Source organism: Calypte anna, chromosome 3, assembly GCF_003957555.1.
Source record: "Calypte anna isolate BGI_N300 chromosome 3, bCalAnn1_v1.p, whole genome shotgun sequence".
In the NCBI taxonomy this organism is placed as follows: domain Eukaryota; kingdom Metazoa; phylum Chordata; class Aves; order Apodiformes; family Trochilidae; genus Calypte; species Calypte anna.
Window position 1 is genome coordinate 55,451,082 of NC_044246.1, and position 27,527 is coordinate 55,478,608.

The 27,527-nt window shown below is 39.1% G+C and overlaps 1 protein-coding gene across 2 annotated transcripts in view; it reads right to left on the reverse strand.

Moving 5' to 3' along the window:
- AIG1 (androgen induced 1) overlaps positions 1 to 27,527 on the reverse strand; it is a 122,350-nt gene that overhangs the window by 84,099 nt on the left and 10,724 nt on the right. Inside the window, exon 2 of one of the 2 annotated variants that reach the window (XM_008494069.2) lies at positions 1,981 to 2,136. The exons of the other annotated variant lie outside the window; for it this stretch is intronic. Coding sequence (XP_008492291.1) covers positions 1,981 to 2,136 — 156 coding nt within the window. The remainder of the gene's footprint in view (positions 1 to 1,980; positions 2,137 to 27,527) is intronic. 2 annotated transcript variants of the gene reach the window in all.

Genomic DNA, 27,527 nt, shown 5'->3' on the forward strand with positions numbered 1-27,527 from the left:
CTTCAGGAGAAGTAAAGTGAAACAATGTGAATCAATTGCTCCACCTTACCACAGAAGGATCACCTTTGGAAATGGAGAAGATCTGTCCAATGAGCATTTCTTACTATTTTCTGGATTGTTTTGTTTGTTTAAGACAGAAGTTGTTTCTATATGAAACCCTTGGGAAAGCAGCTAGCCTCGGGTATGCAACATGTCCTGTGGAACTGCTGACTTGTAAATGTTGCAACAGTACTTCTAGTGCAGGCAATGGTTAGCTTGCTCACGAGTGGCAAGAGAAAGAGCATCAGAAAGAAATGGGCTGAACTGCCATGACAAAGTGATGCTGAAATTCTTTAAGGACTTGGAAATTTTCAAAGTCAGAAACACTGGAGGGGTGAAGGAGCACACGGAAAACAGTATGGACCTAAAACAGTAGCAGGAGAGAATCCCTGAATCTTGAGTTGTGTGAGGGCCAAGGAAGGTGTGCTTCAATGCATGTAAAGGCTTACACTTCAAGGCACTTACAATCTTCAAATAAAGACAAATAATGTGACGTTGTTCTCCTTTTTCTCTTTTACTGTCAACACAGTAGGAAAAGCATCTGTTACCAATCACAATCACAACTACTTCTAATACCCAGTCTCCCTTAAACACAAATGCAACCTATAAATCTCTGCACCCATAAAATAAGCATTTGCAAACCTGCTTATGCACAGATTTTTAAACAACTGTATTAGTTGATTCAGTTTCTTCTACTGTCGCTAGAAAACTGCAGTTTGTTTCTCCAACATGATTTGTGGCAGCTCCCAAGAGACAAGCCTGCAAGTATATTAAGGGAAGGCTACCAGCTAGGTTTTTATTAAATACCTTTGCAGTGTTTCACATAATATTTTCATTTTCTAACTTTTCAAAAGTATTTGGTATTTCTTCATGTATTGTGAAATCCCACATAAATGGTGAAATCACATTTTAATGAAGCTCCTCTCTATATATCAAATTATAAATGATAGACTGATACAGTAACTGCTGTGAATTTACAGTAAGTGATCCGCTTTAGTGAAACAGTACATTAGAGACCTCACAGTTTTCTAGTAGGTGTACCATGAAAAAAAAATTGCTTCTAGTGAATTTATTTTAAACTATTGTGCACTGAACTCAAAAAATAGAATTAGAGACTGATCTGGAATTACAATAAAACAAATACTTTAATGAAAGGTTCACACTTTTTTTATTTGATGTAACCCAAACTTAGAACTAGACTGACATAGTTCACCCTTCCATGTAAAAAACCATGGAATTCCACATTTTCAGCTCCTTTCAGTGTGTGGTATGACACATGCAATGACACTCAATACTTTTTGTCATTGAAAGCAATGCGTAATGTCTGAGTTCAGCAGGAGCTGATCCAAACAATAGTTTTCTTTTCAAAAAGAAATGTAAACTTCATACTTTTGTGTACCTTTTGTGTGCTTTTTTACATTACTGACAAATCTTTTTTCCTACCCTGTTTCTTCTCTCAGCTCTGGATATCCCATGAGATTAACAGGGAACAACTGAGACTTTTACTTCCCTTCTTGCCCATGAAAAAAATGGCTAAACAGTCCCAACTCAGGCCAGGTCATTATGGTGTGAAACATGCCACAATCAGCACTTTCACTGATCCTAATGGTGATGCACAGTGCAGAAAAAGTCCAGACTGACTCTCAAGATGCTGCTGGTACAATTCACCTTTGAAATAACAGTCTCTGTTGCACAATTAAGTTCCTCCTGTAAAGCAGTTTTTTGTTTCTGTGTAATTTTTGTAATCAAATTCAGCAACCAGTGCTCCCTTAAACCTGTGAAAAACAAGAGCCATAAAATCATCTCTACCATTTTTCTCATCCCACTTAGTCTTTTGCATAGAGGTGGGGAAGCCTTTCAGCCAGAAAACAATCAGTAAATAACACTGCTCACACAGTTTGAAAAGACATGCAAAGATATACTTTGCAATGCTTTACTTACCACTCCAACAGGGAAAGCTAGAACAGCCATCACCCAGTCACGGAGGGAAATGAGCTTTTTCAGCTGCCTCTCTTGTTCTTGACTGTCATTTCCTTTAGTGAGGAGACTGGACAGGTCAGTCAAGACGCAGATCCCAAAGAAGACAGCCTGGATAACCTGCACAGAGGGGGAACACACTCTTGAACACAGAGAAGACCAGACCTTTGGCAGACAGCAAGTTGGACACTGGTGCATGTGAGGAATACTGACATGGAACTGGCACAGGGAGTGGGAAAACATCAGTGCCTTAAATATGGTTCACCTAAAAGCCACTTGTGCTTCTAGACTGCCCTGCATGCTCCTTGCTCCTCATGAATCAGCAGAATCCATGCAAGTGGAAGGACCATTCCAGAGGTCGCACCCTTACCTCAGACATGTGCCACTTGCTGGGGACTGAACTGCAGCCACTCCTTGCTGCTTCACTTCATGCAGTTCAGGCCCCAAGCCACAGCATTTGTCTCTGAGGCAGAAAAGTGAGGAATGCTCCCTTTAAACAGAAAGCAAAGAAAACAGACTGGCAGGTATTCCCCTGTACTAAGGGCTGCATATGAAGACCCTGCCTGTTCCAGACCCTTCACATAGAGGTGAAGAAGGTGCCTGAGACTTCCCAAGAGATGCAGCTCATGTCCCAGGCTACAGCAAATCGAGCATTACTTCATTATAGGCAGCAGACAGAACGAATAAGCTGCAGGAGTTACTCAAGCTTTCTTTTTGTGATGGTGGACTGTCATTTACCTTGCCTTTTCCTTCGTGTGATTATGCATTTCTGTGCAATAGCCTAAGATTATCTGTTGTATTACATTGGTACTCACTGGAGAACAGTGATCTGGTTCAAACTTGACATGATCTTAGTTTAAGCATTGCATTTTTCGTCCTTAAGTGCCTTAGTAAAATGGCAATGAGCTGGCTCAGGAATGCTATTGCCTGAGGAGCTGCACATCCTTCCTAGTACAGTTCGGAGAAAGTGCATGCAGGTTGTTTACTCCCCAAGCTGGTATCCTAGGCCACAAACCCCCACACACCAGGTAACCTCAGGTAAAAAATTAACAATGCACAGGCTTATTTCCCAAACTGCACAGTGATTCATCAAAAAACATAAACAAATGCTTAAAATACATACTACATGATTTTCAAAGCAAGCATGGGCTAATAGTTTATAAGTTTATTTGTAAATCTAAGTGTTCCTTGGACTAGGAGTCCTGACTAACCATCCATAAGCAATGTAATAAATGACAAAAGGCTAAGGGACACAGCTGGAATCTGGTGGGAAGGGAAGGGAAGGGAAGGGAAGGGAAGGGAAGGGAAGGGAAGGGAAGGGAAGGGAAGGGAAGGGAAGGGAAGGGAAGGGAAGGGAAGGGAAGGGAAGGGAAGGGAAGGGAAGGGAAGGGAAGGGAAGGGAAGGGAAGGGAAGGGAAGGGAAGGGAAGGGAAGGGAAGGGAAGGGAAGGGAAGGGAAGGGAAGGGAAGGGAAGGGAAGGGAAGGGAAGGGAAGGGAAGGGTGAAACAGATGTTGGATACTAGAAAGAAGTCCAGAGATGTGTAATGGTTTGATGGATTAATGTGCATTCCCTTCCTCAACAGTTTTTATACGACCAGAATACTTGTAAATTCTGTCTGTAAAGCTGTGAATAACAGATGTCCAAATGGCCTCTGGATCTGCTTACAATTTTTCTGCCATCATTCTCGTCTCTCCATGCTGTAGTTACATAAAATTTGCTTGATAAATAGATGAAGCAACATTGTAAAACATTCCCTGAAGCCACGAAATGTGACAGGCTACTAGTACTAGAGCTGAGTATTGTGCTAGAAAAAGGTATTATTGCTTCAAATGACTGCCTGGAAAAGCTACCATCTTCTACGTAATTTCTGAAGAAAAACCTTCTACATAAAAGCTGTGGCTTCTTGGAGATACATAATCACATGAACCCCTAATGTACTTTTTCGTATTATTTGGTTGAAACAAGCACTTAGTAGAAAAAAATCTTCCCATACTTGGTCCAGTTTTTCACCAAACAGATGGCCTATTTGGAGAGAAGGAATAGAAGAACTAGTTATGCATTTGCTTAACTTAATAGGAGAAAATATACCCTCTACAATTCATTCAAGAGTGAGAATGCCAAAGAGGGGAAAATATCTAAGACAGGATAGGGAAAAAAATAAAAAAGTATACCTAACAGTAATGAAATCAATCTGGGTATTCAGGAGTTTAGGCTGAGTACCAGGAAATATTTCCTAACAGTGAGCTCTGTCAGACCATGAAATGGTTTCTCAGAGGAAGTGGTGAAAACCTCATGGCTTGAGTCACTCAAACCAATATTGGACAGAACATTCAGTGTACTGCAGGGAACAGTATTACACTGGCAGGGCTTGGAAAAGTGACTAATAGATTGTTTGCAGCTCTAACTACAATTCCCTGAAACAGTCTCTCTCCAAAGAAACACAGACTCAAACAATCACACACCCACTTTCCAAGGGAATTGAGATTGTACATCCACTAATCAATCACAAACCAAACAGCTTCTCTCCCCGTTATCCTGTTATGAACACACCAGTTCAAGGGAAAACATAATATCATCGGGAATAACAGAAAATTACTAAAGGGAAAAAAAGTACCCAAAGAATTCAGAGAGTGGGTATGAGAATAAGTAAACTATTCTACAAAAAGATTAACAAATAGAAATCCATACAGGAAAAAGAAGATTACATATTTATTGAGAACATTCAGAGCCAATGAAAAATCATGTAGTGTTCAGGGAGGAACAGTTCCAGCATATTCATACAAATAACATATGTACTTTTGCTCCAGTAATTTCTTTCCTTTCTTGAATGTACAAGAGCTCTCCAGACACCTACCAACACATAGGATTACACTGAGGACCTCCAGAGTTGCATGAGTCTCAGCAGCATACACTGAACAGCCAGAGTGGGTAATGATTTACCTCCTTTGTGGGTCTGGCACAGGAAAAGCATAGCAAGGCAGCTACTGGGGGATAATGGTATGAAACAATTAAGCCCATGCTCCTCAGTGTGAATGCTGTCTAACATGTGAAAAGTTCACAGCAATGGAGGCCCCCTCTAACATATACTCTCCAAAGTGCCCTCGTGTCACTCTTATTTTGAAAATCTGCAGGTGGTGAATCCATACTTGAAACATCTCGAAAATATTAAACAAACAGTTGTTTTTTTTTCTCTCCCATTAGAAATGTAAGCAATAACGGCACTTCAGAGGAAGTATCTTCCAATTTTACCTCTTATCAGAGTTCGAAGGAAAACAGTGTGCTAGAAAAGGATGAATAAAAATTCGACAGAAAATGGCCATACATTCCTTATAATGTGTAACAGTGACAGATGCAGAAACTTGCAAGCAGAGTATGTAAAACCAGGATAATAATAAAAACATGTAAAAACTACTAACTTAACTGCTGATCCCATTTTCTCCAGGGGACATAGGTACTATAGCTGATACTATAGTACCTTTCAAATTTGATAATATAATGACAAGTGATGGAAATGGCCATCTACAGGTATTCTAGAAATTCAAAATTCTGAGCAAAGAAAATACTTGTGAAGTTGCTACACCTATGAACATAAGATGCCTCAAGCAGACCAGAAACCTCACACACTGACACCTGTTCAGATTATGTGTTAGAACAAACATTTTTTGTTGTTTCTTAAGAGTCAGACAGGAAATATATTAGCTCATAAAACTTTCTCCAGGGCATAGAGACTGCCTTCTCCCCCATGTTGTGGGGTTCCACAGTGTAGACAAAATATCTGCACAACTGAGGTGAATGAAAATTCTGTCACTACTCTTACCAAGGTAGAAAACTCCTATTAAATTACCAGAATCTAGGATTTAATTGCTTGTGGACTCATCCTCTTTCAAGCTCTCTCTCGTAATCAGTATTCCTTGGAATTCAGAGCAGTAAGCCTGGAAAAATCTGTTCAAGCAGAACTAGTATTGATGGATTTTTTTTTTTTCCTCTATCTGACTTTGAATATGGAAAATTCACTGTCCTTATTATTTTTGAGATTAGCAGGTGTTACAATTTATTTCACAAACCCCTCTATGAAATAAGACATCTGAGTAGGCTGGGAAATAGAGCTGCTGGAACAAAAATGGGAGTAACAGTCACAAAATCAGCAAGACATAACAAAAAAAGCGTGGAAATTTAAGTCACTTTTGCACATTTCAAAATGCCATGTTTGCACATGAAGTGCATGTGTGTATGTTTGTGAATGTGTGCATGTACTAGGTGCCTGTACCCCATTTACTAGGTATAGTTCCACTGTTTAAAGGTAAGACCACATTTAAGAAAGAGACTTAAGTCTTCAAATATAACCCATGATATAGGGAGACTAATTCACACTAGCGTGTCAAGGGAGGCTTTCACTAGGGGCTGGGAGCACTGTAGGGGCAGAGAGGGCCCATTCCAACCTCAGGCCAGGAGGAGGGCAGCCCAGGCACAGAAGCAGCCCCAGGCACCGGACACTTCCCCGGGGACAGGTCACCAGCACAAGAATGAGAGGCAGAAATAACATGACTCATCAACAGTCCTGCTGCAGACAACTTGTGGCTTTCTACAGAAAGTTTAGGTCTAGCAGCATGCAAAATGGAACTGCTGGAAGTTGTCATTTCTCATGTATTTCATGTTTTACAATCTGCCTTATATCAGAACGTGACCTGATTTTCCTTTTCAAACAATGGGAATATGATTTGTAACCTCAGAGTACCTGTTACTACTCCTTGTCAACTTACGTCACTTTAGCTTCCATTCCTCCAGCCTCTAGGCATTATTATTTGATGTACTAATGTACTATACTTCAGCAATTAAGACAACTGTATTTTAAGAAACTGAAGTAATTTCAGTCAGATTTTTAACTCTTTGCCCACTGTAAACACAGCTGAATGGACTCTGTTTTGGGCCCATGCTTGCTTTGGTTTGCAGTGTTTCAGGCTGTACGTAGGCGCGTGTGAACGGCCTGCATCCTGTAGCAACAGCAGTTATCTGGAGTTGCAATATGCAGAGCACCACTTCCTTTATCTCTTCATCTTCCCTCCACTTAGCCTAGGAAAAACTCTTACTGTGTCACAATTACTAGAGACATTAAAGTCTCAGATCATTCTGTCTTAACATGATTCTTGACTGTCTCATAATGGTTTTTTAATATCTGCAGCATAGTTCTTGGAAATGTGATGTGGTTGTGCTAACACAGTTTTAAAAGAAGTTTTATTATTATTTTTAGTACTTCCATAAGAAAAAATACATTGCTCCTACTGATTTGGAAGTTCTTCAAGTTTTAAATACAAAAAAAATTTTTTTAGTTATTCGTTCTACATAGATAAAATACCCCGAACAAAAAATTGCCATAGTGGAAAACTGAGAAATTAGTTTTAAGGTGCTACTATACCTCAGCTGTGTTGCATAGATAACATTTTAAACATGATCTCAGCATGACAGAGTGTATGGTCATCTGACTCAGAAGTGCCAGCAGCAAGGAATTCAGTACCATGTATCAAATGAAGAGATGGAATGGACAAATACAGAATACACTAAAGCAGCGTGAACAACAATTTGACCAGATGCTGAGAAAGTGCCGCATTTCCCCAATCTTCTGTATTCTTTTTAGCCTGTCATTCTTCAGTATCATGTCGACTCAGTCTTCCTTCTTCCTCTAAAAACTACAGGTATTTTCTTTTGAGTTACAGCTCTGTGGGTATAGCTCTACTTCCATCATAGCTAATACATTCAAAGAAGCACTAAGGTCATTGTTGCAGTATTTAAGAAATGATTATTCTATTTTTATCTCTATATTTTTGATTTTAAATTGTTTTGACTAAACTAATTTTCTAATAATCCCCATCTTCTTCCTTACTTTCTTGCATTGTGTATAGGAAAGCTGCCATTACTACTTATTGTATCCTGTTTGTAAGACAGTGTAATTTCATTAAACCTAAATAATCCGTTCAGCAAACATGTATAATACAGTTTATTCATAATACATTATTATTTTATTAGGTTATATCTTTTATGTTTTTCTTCGCTAAAGCTTTATCTTATTAGGATTATACACTGCACAGAAGGTTATGTCATTATTTTGTCTTAAATGCTAATTTTACACATTTCAGCATGCCTGTTAAGCTCTCTACAGCAGTAGCCTTGCAATCAACTAGGCAGGAATGGCAGCTCTCTAGACAATGTTTGAGATAGCTAACTAAGAAGCTAAGACTTGTTCTGCAGCTGTCTGTGCTAAAATGAGCATTAGGATAGGGTTTCCAATGGCTGGAAAGTCCCTTTGTAAGCACTTTGTAAGATAATTACCCCAAAAAGAAATTACATTTTATTCAGTACAGAACTTGTTCAAATAAATATCTTTGTTAAAACTTCAGAAACTTCTGCATTGCACCATTTCATGTTAAGAAATGCAGTTTGAAAACCACTAGAGGGAAGCAATTTTGACGGAAGAAATTTGAAAACAAAACTCCATGTAAGGTTTTTAACATTAAAAAGTGACTGGTTTTGCTTTTTATTTCTTCCCCGTGCAATGAATAGGCTTAACAGCTGCCTTTTAAATTGCTGGATTTAGAAAAGGCCACGATTGATGTATCTCTGCAACATAGTGAGAGAACTGGAAATGCAAACAAGAAAGGTACTACAATCTTCTGAGACATAGAAGCCTCGGTGCTGCCTTACCATGGCTGCAGGAAATAAAAGGTTTTACTCCCTCTTTTTCCTGAGCACTGTGAAAGCAGTAATGTATGACTCCAGTCCAGCAAGGCAGGCTATTAAGTGATCCTGTCATGATCATTGGTAAGTAAAGTGGGCAATTCTCCCTCTCTTGAGGGAAGATAAGGGAAGGAGACATTGAGAGCATCATCCTACCTCTTCCCCATCCACCAAGCCTACAAACAATACACAAATCATGCCAGCTGCAAGCCCGCATTGTGAAAAACAGCTCATGTCTCCAACTAGGGACATCTTTAGCTTTTCCCTAAAGAAGCCTTTCTTGGCTCACTGCAAGGCAGGTATAGCATATTAATAAATAGAAGTTATTACTAGTAAAATGTTAGTTGTTACTAATTACAAAGGATGTATTACAAAGGAATTAATTATGAAGTATGTGGTTTCAATGAAAGGTGACCTTACATGTTGTACTGTCTCAAAAACAAGACTATTCTTCATACAATATTTCAAACTCAGCACTGTCTGTTATGAAGAGTTGCATTTCAGAAGAAAAAAACAAACAGAAGTTTTCTCATTATCTTACATCTGTAATTAAAACATGGGGAAAAACCTGATATATGCTAACTGTATTTCAATTAAATAATACAAGGGAGGTTGACTGTTCACTAGGTGTGTGTGGCATTTCAACCCCAGATGACAACACTTCTCCACTCTCCTTGTCTTTCTCATGAATAAATCTAAAAGGAAATTAAGGATTTACTTCCTGATTGTTGTTGGTAAAAGAGAGGCAGGGAGAAGTGAGCTGCAAGGCAGCAAGGGGACTCAGAGGATGAATGCAGGCACCTTGAACACCAGGCAGTTCTCTAGGCATTAGATCAGCCTGTTTTCCACCTATTTGCACTTGCCCTCATAGTGATAGCTGTTTCCAGTGCTTCTAGGAAAACACTCTTGCCTTTCTCAGAGAAACAGAATGGACCTTTTCATTCCCTCCAAGTGCAGCCATACTACTGTTAGCATAAATCCAAATACTTTCCCTCTCAATTCAAAGTTTTCTAATGATTACAGTTATTCTGACTAGCTGATCTATTTATGCCAACCAACCGTTACCAATGCCTCAAATATAATAATTTTGGAGAGTCTGTCCATTATACCATTCACACCTTAGTTCTTAACAGCAAGTAATGATTTTGAGCAGTACTAGCACTAAATGAATCTTTTTAATTTTTCCATCACTTGTTCTGCTCTGTGTGGGTAAGTCTGATGAGCTGCTATTTCAGTGTGGTGCACACTCGGCTTCCCAGCATCCCCATAGGACACGGTGGAAGATACACAATCATGCCATCTGCTACCTGGAGACTATCTTTGGAAAGGAGGACTTGAAACAGACATGACACTTACGTGCTCACGAAGGCAGACACAAACATCTCTCACTCTTTCTTACTCTAAGCAACATTTAACCATTTCTTGAGTTTCCAAACTAAACTTTCAGACATTGCTGTTCACTGTATTTCTGCTTAGTTCAATACTTCTCATTTTACTTGTAAAAGGAAGAAAAAGACCACCTGCAGGACAGTTTTAATTTACATCCCCCTACATTTTATGGGAAACCACTTCAAAACAACTACCTGATACCACACCAGGTTCCAAAGCCATCTGATTGATGTTGTTTGACAGAACAAAACCAAAAGTGGGAAGATATACCTAGTAAGCAGGCTCCCAAATTCTGCGTGACTTCCCATTTTTAGATGAAGCCTGTGCTTCAGAGAAGTAAGACCTAAACACATTGCTGACATGTGAGCATTGCCAAAACATCACACTGAATGCAACTGCCTAGGCCATTGCACACTGACTGAAAAAGAGTATATACATTTTTGTCATCGGTGAGCACAAATTCAATAATATGTCCTTCTCAAGAGACAGGAAGCCCAAACAACACCTGTTGTAGCAGGTAAGAAAGTAGCAGATGACTCCAGAAGAGACCTTTGATAAACCGTTGGTACCAGAAACCAGTATCATTGGCAGTGAGCATGGCATTTTGGATTCTCCACAGCAGGAAAAGCACTTTGCAAATAGTACCTTATAGATGTGGCAGCCCAGCATACACACCACCCTCCCAACATCCATGCCTATCAAGGGATACAGTCTACTGGGCAGCCGGGCATCAGGAAATGCCAAGATATCAGCTGACTTCTGCCAAACCTTCGTACTCCAACAGTAATGCCTCCCTGCACCACGTAGGTGTGCGCACCTGCGCTCCCATACAGTGAGCAGTGTAGCTGTAATTGCAATGCAGCAGGGCACCAGGGTTGTGCCCCTGCACATACTGGGCGTGCCGAGCCACCCCTGGGAACTCCCTGGGCAGTCCCGGGAACTCCTCAGCCAGTTTCTGTCGAGAAGAGATAATTGACTGATAGCTGCAGGAACCCGCCCCGGGCAGTCCCGACTCCACCAGAGAAGGGCGGGATCGATAGAACTCCCCAAGCAGTCCCAGCCCGTGTTAACACGGTAATTGACTTGGGGAGGGAACTGGGGAGCTCCCGGCAGCCCCGGGAACAACCAGGCGGGTCCTGCTTTGCACCCAGGGAGGAAACGGCGAAGCGACAGACACGGTTTGGCTGTTTAGATATGCCTATCAAAGGAAAGGGCAATTTTGGCACATAGTTGAGATTATTTTTATTAGAAACTCATCACGTGTGCACTGGAGTGGTGACGTGGGACCGCAGGCCAGTCGGATGATAAGAATTTACCAAACAACATTTTGAGGAATCGAATCCAAACCAGCTGAAAAATGCTGCTATGAGGACAGTTGTGATGGGAACACCAACCACCACCTGGACAGACACTGGCTGTACTGTCACAACAGTGGCAATAGTAACACAAGAGTGTTACCTCTGGCAGAAAATCCAAACAAACCATTTTCTTCAGCTCACACTTGAACCAGTTAGTCTATGTGTAACATGGACCAGAATGATCCCTAAGAAAATGAGAGCCTACCACCGCACAAGCTGGGCATAATGAAATCAAACTCGTATTTAAAACATCCCAGAGTGTAAGGACATTGGTCCATGTAAACGTATCTGATACTGATGTTGAAATCTTGAAAGGATATAGTGAAAATGAGGCAGTTTAAAATAAGTTATTAATAACTTATTGTTTGACTGCTTCAGAGTAATTAATTTAAGGCTAGACAATAAGCTAAGGAAACAACTAGACATCGGAAACAAGAACTTTGAATTAACAGCCCAAGTAACCATGTAGAACTATTTGGGTCAGCTAAAAGTGTCCATTAGCTGAATTTTGCTAATTATAATATGGAAACCACACCTCCAGAAGTTAAGATATCCACCTCTGCTTGAAGACCCCTACCCACTGAGTTTGCATGGTAGAATTAAAATAGTTAAATCCAGACACAGAAAATCTTAACCGATAGTAAGCAATTAACTGATAGATTACTAATAAAATATTGTAAGTATTGCGTAAGTTAATAGATTATGATGATTATAAGTATTGTAAGCTTGCAGTGTCAGATGTACTAGCTTTGTGGATAAAGCCCCTAGAACCTGTTTCTGTGCAGAACTGCTAGTAAATTGCTCATACCTCCACTCTGTGGGCTACTGGATTGCCCACCAGGTAAATGAACCCTGTTTACCACTGTCACATTTTATATAAAGTACCTACAATTCTAAGTCACAGAATACATATTCTTTTCCCAAAATACTTAGTAAGGAAGTACATTCCAGTATTCTGCCTTCTTCCTCACAACACAAAACTGCTGGCTACATAGATATTGTTCATAAATGCTGGGTTTTGGCCCACAGCTCTCTGTTTATGATCTGGCTGCAGTCCACTGCAGTACTAGGCACAGACACTACTGCACTGGAGCAAGGATCTCCCTTGTCCAGATTATCTGTAACCATGCAACACGAAACTTCACACCAGAGCCTGGACAAGAGCTATTGATGGGCTCTGTTGGTATGCCTGCCCTGAGACATTCAGTTCTGACTAACCACAAGACCAGCTCACATTCAGCTTTGGCTCAGCCAGGAATCCAGGCTGAGAGATGTGTTATGAACTTCCCACAGTGCAGCCTGAGCAGGGGTACCCACTCGGTACCCCTGCCATGAGAGCAGGGACAAGTACTCAACAAAAGAGTCAAACCTGTATGCTGCCCAGGCACCACCACATGAGGGTGTTCCTAAAGTGTTCAGGAAAGCTTGGTTTGGATTAGGTTCAGGTGTGATACTACACTGGTTTTTAGACACCTGGTTCCCAAACTGGAAGTCATAGCTCTCATTCAACACTCAATTTCCAAGGAGCAGGCCATAAAGTGGGGTGACATTCCAGCAAAAAGTAACTGGGTAAACAAAGGAGTACAACTGGAATCCCACCCGTCTCCTGCAAAGCCCATCCATGCAGCACTGAAGTCACTTCAGTCACTTCCTTGTGTGAGACTGGTGATCACATCATGAAGCCCAAAGAGGGACTTAAATGTTTAAGGAGTCAGCCCATACCTCTTGGGACTGCTTAGTGTAACACATGGTGGAAGGAAAAGACAAATTATTGGTATCAACTTTTATGCGACATGAAAGAAAGTATATTACTTTCTAAAGGATGCAGCATTTCAACCCCAAACAAGCTTAAAGAATAATTACTGTCTTCAAGAAGACATACTGACAGTGCCAAAGGGTAGGATATTCACCTTTCCTGTTAGGTTGTGCTAGTATATGAGAGGCCCCAGATGTCTTCAGAAGCTTATACTGAGGATCCAGCCCTTTGCCTAAATTTCACAAGGGAAAACTACTCACTAAAATACTTTACCTGGAACAAGAAACAGGAACCAGAAACTCAATCTACTTCCTTGTGACCTATTCTGCTTCTTCACACAATATGCAAACTGGACAGCCACTCTTTGTAAATGCTTAGTCTAGTATTTTCCTTTTTAAAGAATTCTTTTCCTTGGTCAGAAAAACAATATATTTCAAGGGCCTCACTGCAGAGCTTGGACATATCACATTTCATCATGTACTACGGAAAACTCAAGCAAAACACATGCCAGAGGTGTTTCCAAGTTCCAACTGACTCAAACAGTTTACCTTGTTCTTCCCACTCCACTGAAGGGAAGAGGTATGTGTGAGCTCTGGGCATATCCAAAGCTCTGAACTATTCTGCTGTCAAGATCAGACCATTTGACTTCTATTTATAAATACAGTTTGGTATTACAAGAGCCAGAGTATTTAACCATGAAGACTGTTAAAATAGATAATGTATTGTGTCTCACTGAATTACTAACTGGCTGGGTGCTTAGCCTTTCGACTGCAAAGGTCTACTCCGCCATAGCGCAAGCAATGTCTCCATTTACTTCAAAAAAGTTTTGAAACCAGACAGCTGGGAAATGACTACATAGATCATGCAAATTATACGTGTTAATTCTTCCATTGGTTAACTGTACTTAGTTACTAGATCTGATGTCAATTTAGAAAGAGTAATACTTTATTGGCAAATGTAGCCGATGACCTTCATTGTAATGAGATACAGCTCAGCACCATCTCTCATAGTATCCAGAGATGTGTGCTCAGAGAAGTAAGGGTGTTAACTTACTCCACTGGAACTACTTCTCTGATTAAGTGTTTTCCTTATATAAGTAGAGAGCACACCTGCATCCACAGTGCAATCAAAATTAGTATTACATTTCAAAGAACCGAGTATTTAGAGTAGTAGCAGTTGTAATAAAGTAACTGTTTTTATGGGGACCATGAAACTATATTTGATTCAGTGAAGGCATTGTTTCTATCTGCTTCCAACCTATCCAAGTTAGAAAATTAATGGCATTTAAAAGGTATAATATTGGTTAATTAAAAAACAGTAATAAAACATACAAACAGTATGGCAAGTCTGATACAAGTAGGAAAACATTCTCTTTTGCAAGAACACTGAAACAAAACAATAACCCAGAAAATCCATGTTGATTCTGAGTTAAAATATCATTTATAAGAAACTGTATTAGGTAATTTTTTGCAGGAAAATACAAATTAAAATACTGCTTTTGATTTACAAAATGTCTGACATTCAATCATGAATATGCACTGAATAAAGTGGATGCACATTATGTTGCCCTAGGAAGGGACCTACTTTAAAGAGGCAGCATTTATCCAGTGACAGATGTAGCCAAAGCCTGTATTTCATTTAAAAGCAAAATATGACAAAGTCTAACAAAACAGTATCATTAATACAAAACTATACACTTCAGGAATTCCATGTCTACAGTTAGAACATTTGTATCAATGCCAAGATAAGGTCAGCAATTCAATATATAGTCCATTTGATAAGCAAGTGCAAAAAATCTGCAGCAGAAATGAAGGTATTTCAGCCAAGCATTTACTGCTATATGCTGAAAGTTACATAATCATGTAATGATTTCCATATTGTGTCTGTAGCTTAGAAAAATCGATTAATCTGCCTCTCATAGTACTATAACATTATAATTGTCTCTCTACGTTTTCCCACCCTTATTTTGGCTTTTGCCAGTATCATATAGGGACTTTCTCTTTCGCATAGCCAGTACTGAGATGGTATTATTTACCATCTTTTAGAGAAACCTGAAACTGATAAGAGATCTACTTGGTTTTTATCCATCTTTTTTGTATTATTCTAAATGTCACACAGGAAGGGAGTTTTACATCAAACTGCCATAAACCAGCCTATTTAATGGTATTATTGAACATGTCTTGGTAGTATAAATTGATTGTATACGGTAACACTTCTATAGATTTTTTTTAAACCAACAGAAAATAATAAAGCAGAAGCTAAATGATCGCTGGCTATATTTAATAAAACCCTGCTCAGTCCTCAAAATCAATATGGTGCTCCTCCCTTTTCTTAATTTCCTTATTTGTCTTAATATTAATCTTTTTAAAAGCAATAATAAGAGATTTGCCTTATAGATTAACATATTTATTCAAATCAAAGAGAGAAGTAAGACTCACAACTGAGATGTTCCCTGTCAGTGGCCATTTCAGAAAAAAAGTAGAATAGCATATCTGTTAACTTCACTGTTGAATAATAACACAAGAGGTGCAACCAAGAGCAGAGCAGGCAACTCCACAGCAATTTACTGCTTTATAATTCAAACCAACTCTTTACATTCAGAATAAAAAAAATACAGGAAATGCTACTGTAGCTGTAGAACAAAACCAAAAGCAGGAAGATATACCTAGTAAGCAGGCTCCCAAATTCTGCATTACTTCCCATTTTTGGATGAAGCCTCTGCTTAAGCACACTGCAGAGAAATAAGACCTAAACACATTGCTGACATATGAGCATTGCCAAAACATCACACTGAATGCAACTGCCTAGTCAACCAAAAGCAGAAATAAGTACTCTGTAGTATTCTGGAATGTAACCAGACTTGTAAGGGACAAAATCAGGTTAACAGAATGGCAAACATTTTCCCTAAAGAAATAAATTAATGGCTTTTCTTTTTGCTATACTCCTTATTTATTATTATATTTAAAAAGATTATTAAAATGGTGCACTTAATTTATTTCTGATAATGATCATGACTGGTGACAGGTTGGAATATGATAAAATTTCTGAAATGTCTTAACTAAGTGAGTTTAGTCTACTGCACATGCATAATGCTTAAAACAACACATTATGTAGTTAATCTGACATAGTGACCAAATTAAATGTTTTCTGTAGTAAGCAGAACCAGATCTATTGTTTCTTTTAACCATGCCCTACATGATTTTATAGGTAGCAGATATTATCCTCCCACACCTCATTGTTATTCACAGGTGAGGACGAGGGAAACCAGCTTTCCTACTTTTTAACTCCCAGTTGATTTCTCAGTTATTTGATATCTCCTCATTCTGTGTGAATGAAATAGTTATTGAACTAATTGAACTAAGTAACAGGAAGAAATACTTTCTCTGCATCTACCAAAAAAACAGTTAATACTGTTTAATTAATACAAATTAGCTCTGCTGCTTAACTACTACCTTTAGCAGCAATGTGGTGCGGCTTCTCTCAAAACCATCAGTAACACATGCTCTAGCTAGATGTAACAAAAACTACTGAAAAACCTGGATATGTAGCCATTCTGATAAAAGGACCCAAAAATATGCTGGATCAGGATACATGATGGCTTATGAGCGTGTTACATTGCCACACATCCAGCAAACAAGATTATCACCAGTGAGATTCTGAGCACTTCTGCCATACAACAGAAAAAGACAGATGTGTAATGGTAGAAGAGTATTAACAAGCCAAAGACTGAAGGTTTTCAACTGAGGTCAGGACTCAAGTGGACAAAGTCCTAGGAAACCCAGACCAGTGTTGTATATGATCTGAGGGAGGCGTTGGACTAGAACACCTTCTAAGTGATTCTAGGATTACAAGAAGTCTGGGGCTCCAGTTAAGGGAAAGTGTTTAGTTTTGTTAAGGACAATGAACTATTGTCCTTGTTTGCAAAACATACGTATGTCTAGAATTACTCCAGCTGATCACAATTTTTGTGAAGTTTTTCCACAATCTACTGAAGGACTTTTCCTACAGTTGTTACAAGTTTAAGCTTCACAAGTATACTAGTGCACAGACACTGCAGCAATAGTACTGGGTTTACTAGAAGTCTCCTGGCTGGTAAGACTTCAAACACGTTACTCAGTTTGAGACAAAAAAGAAGTCAGGGGACACAGACTAACTGAAGATTTGAACTTAGACTTTTAAAACAGACTATCACTAACTAATACATACTTGGGAGTATCTGATTACTATTCTATACGTTCATACAGAAAAAATCAACAAACTTAGCTAAACTGTGTTTTTGACCTAGACACACGGAGATTGTTCTGTGACTGCAAGGTCTGTGAGGACTAGCTAGGCTCAACTCCCCCACTGGAATAAATACAAGCAATTTCTGCATGTTTATGCATGTACCTGTTACTCACAGAAAGAGTGAAGTAGCTGGTTTATTAATTTTCATCTGCTGCCTGAACAGGCCAGGAAGCTCTTACACACAATTAAATACCAGTATTACCTTTTAAAGCTGCTGTTTGATTTTTAATATGTAATTACAGGTTGATCTCTCACCTCTCTAGTGACTGTTCAAAATCTATCTTAACGAAACCAAAAGACACTGAAACCTAGTCTTGTCTTTTAAATGAAATTTTACAGTCCACCGTTTCCCAGTCATATAAAGAATTCTTACTCACATCCTGCATCCAAGTTTTGGCTCACATTAAAGTGATGCTATGCATTCTTTGGTGAGGTCCTCATCATCTGATTTTTTCCTGGATCATTCCAAGCCCTGGTGTCAGGATGCACTGACGTATTTTCTTGAAAAGGCTTATCCAAGTTTTGCAGGTGGTCTATCCGAGGGCTAATGCTGTATTATAAAAGGGCTCATCAACTGGGGGAGTGTTTTAAGGACTTGAATTTCCATAGGTTGTCATTAGCATCTGTGTATAATGTAGACAAAGACACTAACAAACTAGGGTGATGTTTTATTTTCACATTGTGGAGTCTTCTGTCAATTAAAATGTAAGAGGTAAGAAATTAATGTAGTGACAACAGTTATTTTCTGTTGCACAAAAAGGCTGAAATCAAAGCTTCTGTCTGTCTTGAGCTATTGGAAGTCTTCCAGTTTAAAACCTTACACACACACACACTGAAAATTAGCTCACCTCAAAAGGAGTATACCATTCCTTTCCACTGGTCCTTAAAACTAGAAAAAGAACCCTGAATCTTAAAGCCTGTTTATGATATCATAATCACATCAATTGTGAACTGCAGAGATATATTTAACTGGAAGAAAGAACACGAACAAGGAGACTGGGGTAGGAGGGACTGTTTCTCGCCCTTCCCTTACAAAAAATCCTGCCCTACTTATCCTACATATACTCCACAAACAAAATTCTGCCATTCTCGTTGCATGTCCTCTTATTTTTCCTCCTTTGTTCAGCCCTGTAGTACATTCTGAGTGGTTCTCACAATGATGCAAAGCTCTTTGAGATTTCTATGCTGCATAATTTAACTGCAGCCAAGTTTCTGAAAAACTTCACTTTTTCTAATGATTTGTGGTATGAAATGAATATACAAAACCTTTATGAAGAACTTTCAGATAAGTCAAACTGAAGGTCCATAATCAAATCTTGTAAGACTGTCAGGAGAAATTAGGTAGCTGTTGTGCTTTGGTTGCTTTTTCTTTATTTTTCCTTGATGGTCAGAATATTTGACAAAATATGTGGATGATAGCTTCATAACAAACTTATTAAAGTGAAAAAAAATCTCCAGTTCAGTTACACAATATTGTATTATTGATTTAATGGAAGAAACTATGAAGAAAAAAAACGAAAAATAAAGCTAGTACAGCAAAGCCTGTACAATACTTACAGCTAGGACTTAAAAAGAAACTGAAAGGGCAGCCTACTAGAATTCATAGCACAATGTACAGAGCACCAGAAAATTATACCTCATGACATCATCCAGTGAAGCAATAATAGCTAATTATATTGTCACATTATATAGATAAACTGAAACTCACAGTTTACTAAATCTCCTACAATGACATGTTAAAGCTCAGGACACTTTGGAACAAGACATTCAAAACTCCTGACTGGGACTCTCTAAAAAAACCTTTTGCCCTTGATACAAGACAGTTGGCAGAAATTCTTCAAGATTTGAATACCTCCCTCCCTTATAGACATCTTTGAAAGGTCATTCTTAAATATAGATGTACACACTTCTAAATAAACACCATTTGCGTCTTCTGCTGCTGATAAAGCTATGCACATATGACAAGTCTATCATGGAAAAAAAAATAATTTCCAGTTGAAGACCCTGGCAACAAGCGAAAAAGTTGCACTATAAATTTAAGAGAGTGTTCTCTGTGCTCCAGTTTTTCTTTCTACCAGATTAAACATGTATTTCTAACTGGCATCTGCTTTATGGCAGAAAGTCTTTCATTTCAGCCTTGGTCTAATTTTCTAAGTCTTGAACCTTCATCTATGTCTACATACAAAGTGAAAATAAAAGGCTAGCAATATTAAATGCTAATGATGTTCATCCATATTACTAAAATGTAAATGGCAACACAGAGTGTAAGTCAGATGCCTTAAAACAAAATGAAGAATGCATAGAATTTCAAGCACTAACAAAGCTAAATCCTCATTTGAAAGAGAACAGAAGAGCTAGAAAACTAGCATAATTTTCAAAGTAAAATTGTCAGAAGCAAATCTGGACCATGATTAATCACAAATAAACACCTAAAATTCATTTGCTGCCATGATTGTTTACTACTAATTAAGCAGATAATTTTTTCACACTCCATTTGCAGCAACATCTTCTGTTTGAAGTGTCGTAAAGATGTTGTGTTTGTCCAACATGGAAGCAAACACTTTGTTCTATGTAAATTTCCCTTTTTGATGGTTCTATACTTTGATCAATTCAGTTAATTTTATGTCTTCAGAAAAACTGGCTTTTAGATATTTATTCAGTTTCCTGAGAACTGGCCATTTGATGACCACTAAATTTGGCTCTTAACATTGTTGTCCCATGTCACAGTTGAGACAAGATAAAAATAAAGCTGTAGAAAAGTCAGATTAAGCACCAGTATCAATATTGCTGCCTTTTGTTCCTGCAGCTCTTTATGAAATATTTAGATGTATTAGGTGAATGGAAAAGGTCTAAAGCATGGTGTGCTCAGAGACATGCCTGAAAATGAAGAGTAAAGGCAGGATGTTTATAATGGAAGTAGGTTGGACAGCTCAAAAGCTCAAATCAGATAAAATCACTTAGGATGTAGATTTTCAGATTATAAAAATTTGGAAGTCACTGTCATGTGATTACAGATTAAAATGGCAGCTACTCTCAAAATCAGCTGTATCTGGAAGCTATCTACTACATTTAACTGGCTTTCTACGGAAACAGATACATAACTTTATCTGTGTGTAAAAAGCAAAGGTAAGTCTTCCAGTGTTGGGTCCAGGAAGTTAGTGCAGAGTAAAACAGCTGACACCAAAACGGACTCTCTCACTCCGTAAGTTTGTTGTTAGGGTTCACTTGAGCCTTTTTATATTCTTCTAATAGATGACTTTTTATCTTCAGAATTCCTTTTTAGATTGGTTTAATTAAGTCAAAGACCTTTTTAGTCCACATAGCTAAAAGAGATACTAGGGAATGATTCAGAAAAGATTAATTTCATGCTCTGGGATGGGAATGGGAAAAATGTACTCATTATAAAACACACTTGGAAAACAGTCTTGTGAGAAAAAAAGTAAGCCATAAACCTTTATTCTCTCCAAAGAAAAATGTTAAATAATGAGATGACTGAAAACATAAGCCAAAATAATATAAAACCCCGAAGAGTTTGTGAATTAACTTGACACATTCCACTTCACCACTCTAGCACAATACTGTTGTATCCCCCGTGCCCTCCGTTACGTATACTCAGACGTACATATATACATATGTTCTCTCTTAAGCATCTCAAAACCTTTGGGCTAGTGTTGGTATTGCTTTCTTTCCTGAAAGAGGGTGATGACGCACTCCACAAATATGAAAGCTGGACCTCCTCATGGGCTGCCCTGGCTGGGTGACCACCGGCTCCACTGACGAGAGGGGAGAGGAAGGCAGCAGCCTGACCCCACTCTCCTGTGCCAAGGCAGGCGCTTGGGAACTATGGGCAGGCTGCCTGTAGGCAGGGCTGGCTGTGAGACCTCGCTGATCTGCCCAGGAGTGCCCCTATCCCCTCTGGGAGGAAAAGTTGAGCTACGAGCTGCTCCTGGAGCACTGCAGCCAACCAGCAGCACCAGCAGAAACAAAACAAGGCCCTGACAGACAGATTTAGATGGTACATACACTCGAGCATTTACATAACCCCAGACTACAAAATACACAGATAAATAAGGGCACGCACACAATTCTGAATCGGGAAGGCTGCCAGAACAACGTGTTCCTCTCCAAAGTGCGCACACAGCCGCCTCAGCCCAGCTTTTGAGAAGGACCCTTCAAGCATAAAGGCCCAGCACATGAAAACAGGGACTTGATCCATGAGAGCCCGGGACTGGCGAAATTCTCAAGATACTTCTTTGCAATCTCCTTCACTGCAACTCACTGATCCTTTATGAATCTTCAAACAAATAATGAATATTGGAGAAAAAAACTGCCCAGCAGTGAAGCAATAATGGATGTGAAACGCATTCCTCATTCCTCTCCCCATTCAGCTCTGCAGCTACATGAAGACAGTCGCACAGTAAACAAGCTTACTCCTCCTCAGCACACTTCATGTCATCCTTCCCACACACAGCTGCCACTATCATGCATATTTCAACGCCTCCATCTGGGCTTGACAACTGTACCTTCCTTTTTTCCAGCCAACAGAAATACACATCCTACTCAAACAGGCATGGACGATATTGCACTCTTTTATTTCAGAAAAGAAGCTGTTCCACAAGTAGGTCATGTGGGTGGAAGCCCCCATGCTAACCTACATGTTTACCGTGTAGGTTAGAGCTATCCTACATTCATTTTTACTTGTTTCCAGCTAGAAACCATCACCAAGCAGCATGTGAGGATTCATGGTACTTGTCCAGGCTGCTGAATATGCCTGGTTCTTTTGGATAAACACCTACTGCTCACACAGGAATTAACTTCACAGTATATACCCAGCAGGTTCAACATCTCCCGGAGATTCTTCGTTTATGCCGCATGTGCTACACAGCGCAGGTACATCTCCATCTGTCAAAAAATATGGCAATAAACACCATGGCTGTTGCAGGCTAAGACTGAGGATGCTGTGAGCTCAGCATACACAAGTCAGGGGCCTCCTCTTTTTTTCCTGAAGGTCAACAACTCTCCCTGCTGCAGCTATCTCTCTTGATGCTCTGCTGCAGCAGCCACCCACTCTGCACTGGTGGCAGCAGCCTACATTCTACCATTTAAATAGCTTTGTCTCTTCCTTTCTCCCTCATCAGAAGCCTGGACTCAGGTCACCCTTCCTAATACCATCAAATGTATCTTTCTACATCACCATGCAAACAAGCACTTTCCTCTCCCCATCTCTTGCCCTGCAGCACCTGGGTAGGCATAGGTTGAGGAGAGTGTTTGTTGCAACACTGGAAAGGGATGAGGCCAAGATCAGCTATGGCTCTTATCTTGGAGAGCAGAAGAAGGTGGGGTCGAAAAGGGAGCCACTGTGGAGTCAGGTTGCTCCTGCTCCACCAAAGAGTAGAAGGTGCCTTCATCCATGCCTGATGGCAATGTCCACACGCTTCCCATCTCTTTGCAGATAGCAGTAGGAGCAGGTAAATCATCAAGTCAGACAGGGCAGACTGGAAGTGATGTTTGATTATCTGGACCATGCTGCTTGAATAGCCAGTCTAAACTCCATCCCCACCCTGAAAAGAAACCCAAAGGCATAATGGAAGTAATCTGTGGGCAGCTGTCCCACAAATCACCTTCTGGACTTCCTGAGATTAACAATGTTTTGGATATAGATTACAAAACAAAGATAATTTCTTAAGGGTTTTAATTTCTATATTCAGCCAATTTCAGTGTTTTATATGCTGGGCTTGAATTTTGTTTAAATTTTGTCTCTCTGCAGACATACTTTGTGAGGTTTAGTTAGCTGTGTGGTTTATTTACTAAGTGCTTTGAGATCTTTTAGGAAAAGGTGCAATGGCAGTACAAATCAATTTTACTCCTATTAAGATACTTGCTACCAGGATTTAGTAATGTTTTCCTAAAAAGAAATCTGAAGATCTCCGTCTACATGTGCATTGCTTCTGTCTTGGAAGATAGATAACAAAGGAGATGGCACAAAAATACACATCCATAAAGAGAACAGATAAGATTGTCTATTTGGAATAGGCACTCTTAACCTGTTTATACTATTTGCCTATGCTTTCTTTTGGGAAGACCACCAAGGAGGAAAATTGCAAAGCAAACTCCAGAGAAAACATACTTTCTGCACAGATTATTCATTCATTTTAGGTCATATGGAAAGAGATGTGGCCTAGATCTTCTGATACTCTGCTGCCATTACGTGCCTTCCTACTTTAACAGCATTTCCTACAAACTGAGATATGGCCTTAATTTTTCTTAAACTGATCATACAGGTTTTTAAATTTTTCTTTCATATTTGTCATAGCGCTTTGGAGGTCACCCAGGCATTTTATGCAGACTGCTGGTACACTTAATCATTTCACTAGCTTCCTGCAGTAAATCAGGAGACATTTTATTAATAAAAGATGGGGCTGTTCCAGGTCTGATTCATAATGCTGAATCCCAGTCTACCTGGCTTAAAAAGAGTCCTTTAAAAAGGTCAGTATATGGAATTTTGAGTATCAAGGATATGTCTTCTCTCACAGAAAATATGTATACTCAAGACCACCAACCTGAAAGTTACAGAAGACACTGGAGTGATCCAGAATGAGGGCTCATGGCTATTTCCACCACAATCTAGTCAGAGACCTTGTCTGAAAATACACCACTGAACACCATGCAAATAAGCAACTCATAAAACAGGTTTACCTTCATCACTGCATTTCTTTGGCAAACACTGTTTAGTCACATTAATTGAGCACAAGATCCAAGGCAGGCAAAACACCAAGTCTTAGATGGAAAGTTTAGCTAGAAGTGGTCATTGCTTGTACCATATTAATACTACTTGGTTACTTCTTCAAAACACTTATTAAACCCTTCAATCCGAATGAACCTGATTTTAAAAAAATAATTTAAAAAGGAGTTGTTTTCTGGATTTGACTTGTTACAATATCCCCTCCTGACTGTCACTTTTATATTTAAAATTAATGTTTGCATTCAGTATCCCACACAGCACAGGTAACATTCCTATGAAATAAGGGTAACATTTACAAATGTTGCAACTTTCAGTGTTATGCTGCTCTCATGGCATTGGTCTTGCCCTTGCTAAAGGAGAATAAAACAAGTTTTCAATTAATACAGATGGCAAAATATTTCTGAACAACTGATTCGCACTGGAATGGCTGACTCCTTTGCTCCTTTGTACTATAATTTTGTCCAAGTATTTTAATGCATACAACTAAGTGTTTTGTTTTCACTTGGTCAGTCCAACTGCACCAAAACCATGAATTCAAAGTATTTTTTCCATATTTTTTTTTCTCCCACAAGAAATTACAAAAATGTGACTTCTTCTTCCTGTCTGGAAAAAATTAATGATTTCTAAATTTACAATTACACCAGAAGAGATATTTTAAAAAGCCCAAACCACAGTCTCACAGTCTCCCTCCCCCCCCCCCCCCCCCCCTTTATGACTTCATGGTGTTATCTTACAAGGTGCTGAAAACACTTATATTTCTAACTCACATGTGGCATGGTGTCGATGCTGAGTATCACCCAAAACAGGAAGTCTGGCCTCAGCCCCTATGCAAACTAAGCAGAAAAAAATGTGGATAATACAGAGAGACCTTCCCACTGCCTGCCAGAAGTAATCCCAAAATGACTCTGTGGGTCAAGACCCCTTGCAAGATTCACAGATCTTATGTGACATTTTATCACAAGGCAGTTGTAAGCATTGGTTTCAATGACACACCACTCAGTTCAAACCCCATGGTAGGGTGAGACTCCCTGCAAAAAGCAACATCAAAAGAAAAGTGCTGCCATCAGAACGCCACACACAGCCTGAGCCCACCCCTGTGCTGAGCACAGGAAGGTTATACCAGGGAGGCTACAAATTCCAGGAGGCTCCTATATTGAGCATTTCTTGTTCCAGCCATGTCCACTTGACTATTTGGTTGACACACCTTAAAATACATTCTTTAATCTAAACCACCTAGACCACTCAGAATTTTATTTTTGTCAACTCAAATTTTGGCAACCTGGTTTTACACTTCTGTTTTTGGAAGTACCCACTGGGCATGTGTTCAGCCCTGCTCCTGCTTGCACATAGGGGCATGGAGCCTTAGGCAACCTCTAACAATGAACAGATTACCTCATAGGTTTGAGTAGAAAGTTATCACTGTGAAATGCAGATTTCTCTCCTCCCCTAATTCTGGATTGCAACAGGTATGTCTGCGTGCACTCTCAATCCACCCACAAACACAAGGAATTAAGTACTCACATATAATTCACACACACAAAAAACCTGCTTCTATTAACAATAGTAGTAGCCAATGGGCTAAGCAATGTTTAAAAAGATTTCTGTTCATCCCTCTGAACACAGTTCATAGTGACTTCAAATATCACTATGATTATTATAACTTTTCTTATTAGGAAATAAAAAATGCAATTTAAATAATTTCAGTATGTCATTTAAGATACATAAATTAAAAAAAAAAACAAACCAAAAAACAAAACCAACAAACCAGAAAATGTCTGAATACATATGATTGCTGATTCCATACATTATTTTGATTTTTCAACTTAAAAATCACTTTCTATCAAGGATCTGCTTCTGAAATGGAAAATCTCTCATACAAAATGGAATGGCAGACTACCAAACAGTCATAAATTTTTCATAATAAACACTAGGATCATGGTCTATTACACTTGACACTTATGGAACCTTTTTCCTTTAACCAGTATGCTGAAAAGCTTCTTCTAAAACAGAAAGAGTCTTGTGTAACTAAATAATTTCAAAAGTGGTTTATTTAAGGCTATTACTACGCCAAAATCAAGGTTTTTTTAATGGAAACAACTGATTCTTCATTTGTTTGGGTCAATACAGTGTCCTATGGTGAGGATGCAGAAGACTATTTAAGACAAGTGAATGCACTGGAGAAAAGACAGGATGTGTGAGTGGTGGGAAAAGAATATAAGGAGTACTGTAGGGGTAAGAAAAGCAGTGCTATACAGGAAAACACTGGCTTCTGGAAGAAGACAGGATGTGCAACTGGAACTGGGATACAGAGCTGAAAGATCAAGGAAGATGTGCTGAGTAAGAAGAAATTAGAAGAAATGGGGAAAGGCATGTTGCACAGGCAGGTGCCTATATGGAAAAAAGGGCAGAAAATAATAGTCATAGTTAACTGCAACCTGCATCTGGGGAGCCCGGCTGGGTGATAAGGGACACAAAAGGATCAGAACAAAGTAGGAACATTTTCACGAAGCCAGCAGTGGATGAAGAGAATTGTCCCTTGCATACCCACAAAGTCATTAATGTTTTCATAGAATCATAGAAATCATAGATTTCATAGAATCATAGTTTTGCTTAGATGTCGCTGATTGTATTTTAAAATCAACAAGTTCAGATCCCCTGGGCTGAATTCCACAAAATGTTCCCTCCACTCTCTTCTAAAATGCATCCCCATAAAATGCATTTCATAATTTAAACTCAGCCTTACAATTAATGGGGAACAAACTGGATTTAATTAATTATGCAACAAAGTTTTAGTAGCTTCTGCCCCAAGCCACTAGAAAAACAATAAAATAGCCCGAAATGTCACATGACTTGATAGCACAGATCATAATCTCTGGAAATTCAGAGGTATTGAGCTTCTGCTTAGCCCTGAGTCAATGAGATTTAAATACTAATCTTCTACAATCATGTTAGAATTAGATACATCATTAGCTTCTTAATAAATACAGGAATAACCCTTTCTAGTGCTGGTAGGCCATGAGACTCAAAAGCTGTCTGCTGCATCTCGTTACCTACAGTTCTTTAACACTCAAAAACTCAAAAACAGCAATGGTACCTCAAATCACTGTAATCTTCTATCCATGGTTCATTAATTGGTCACCTAAGCTGACTTCAGCAGTAGCAGGCAAATTAACTCTTAAATGTGCACAGCATATGGAAAGACCATATAGACCATAGAGCAGCTTTTATGAAGAGTTTTTTATTTTAAAA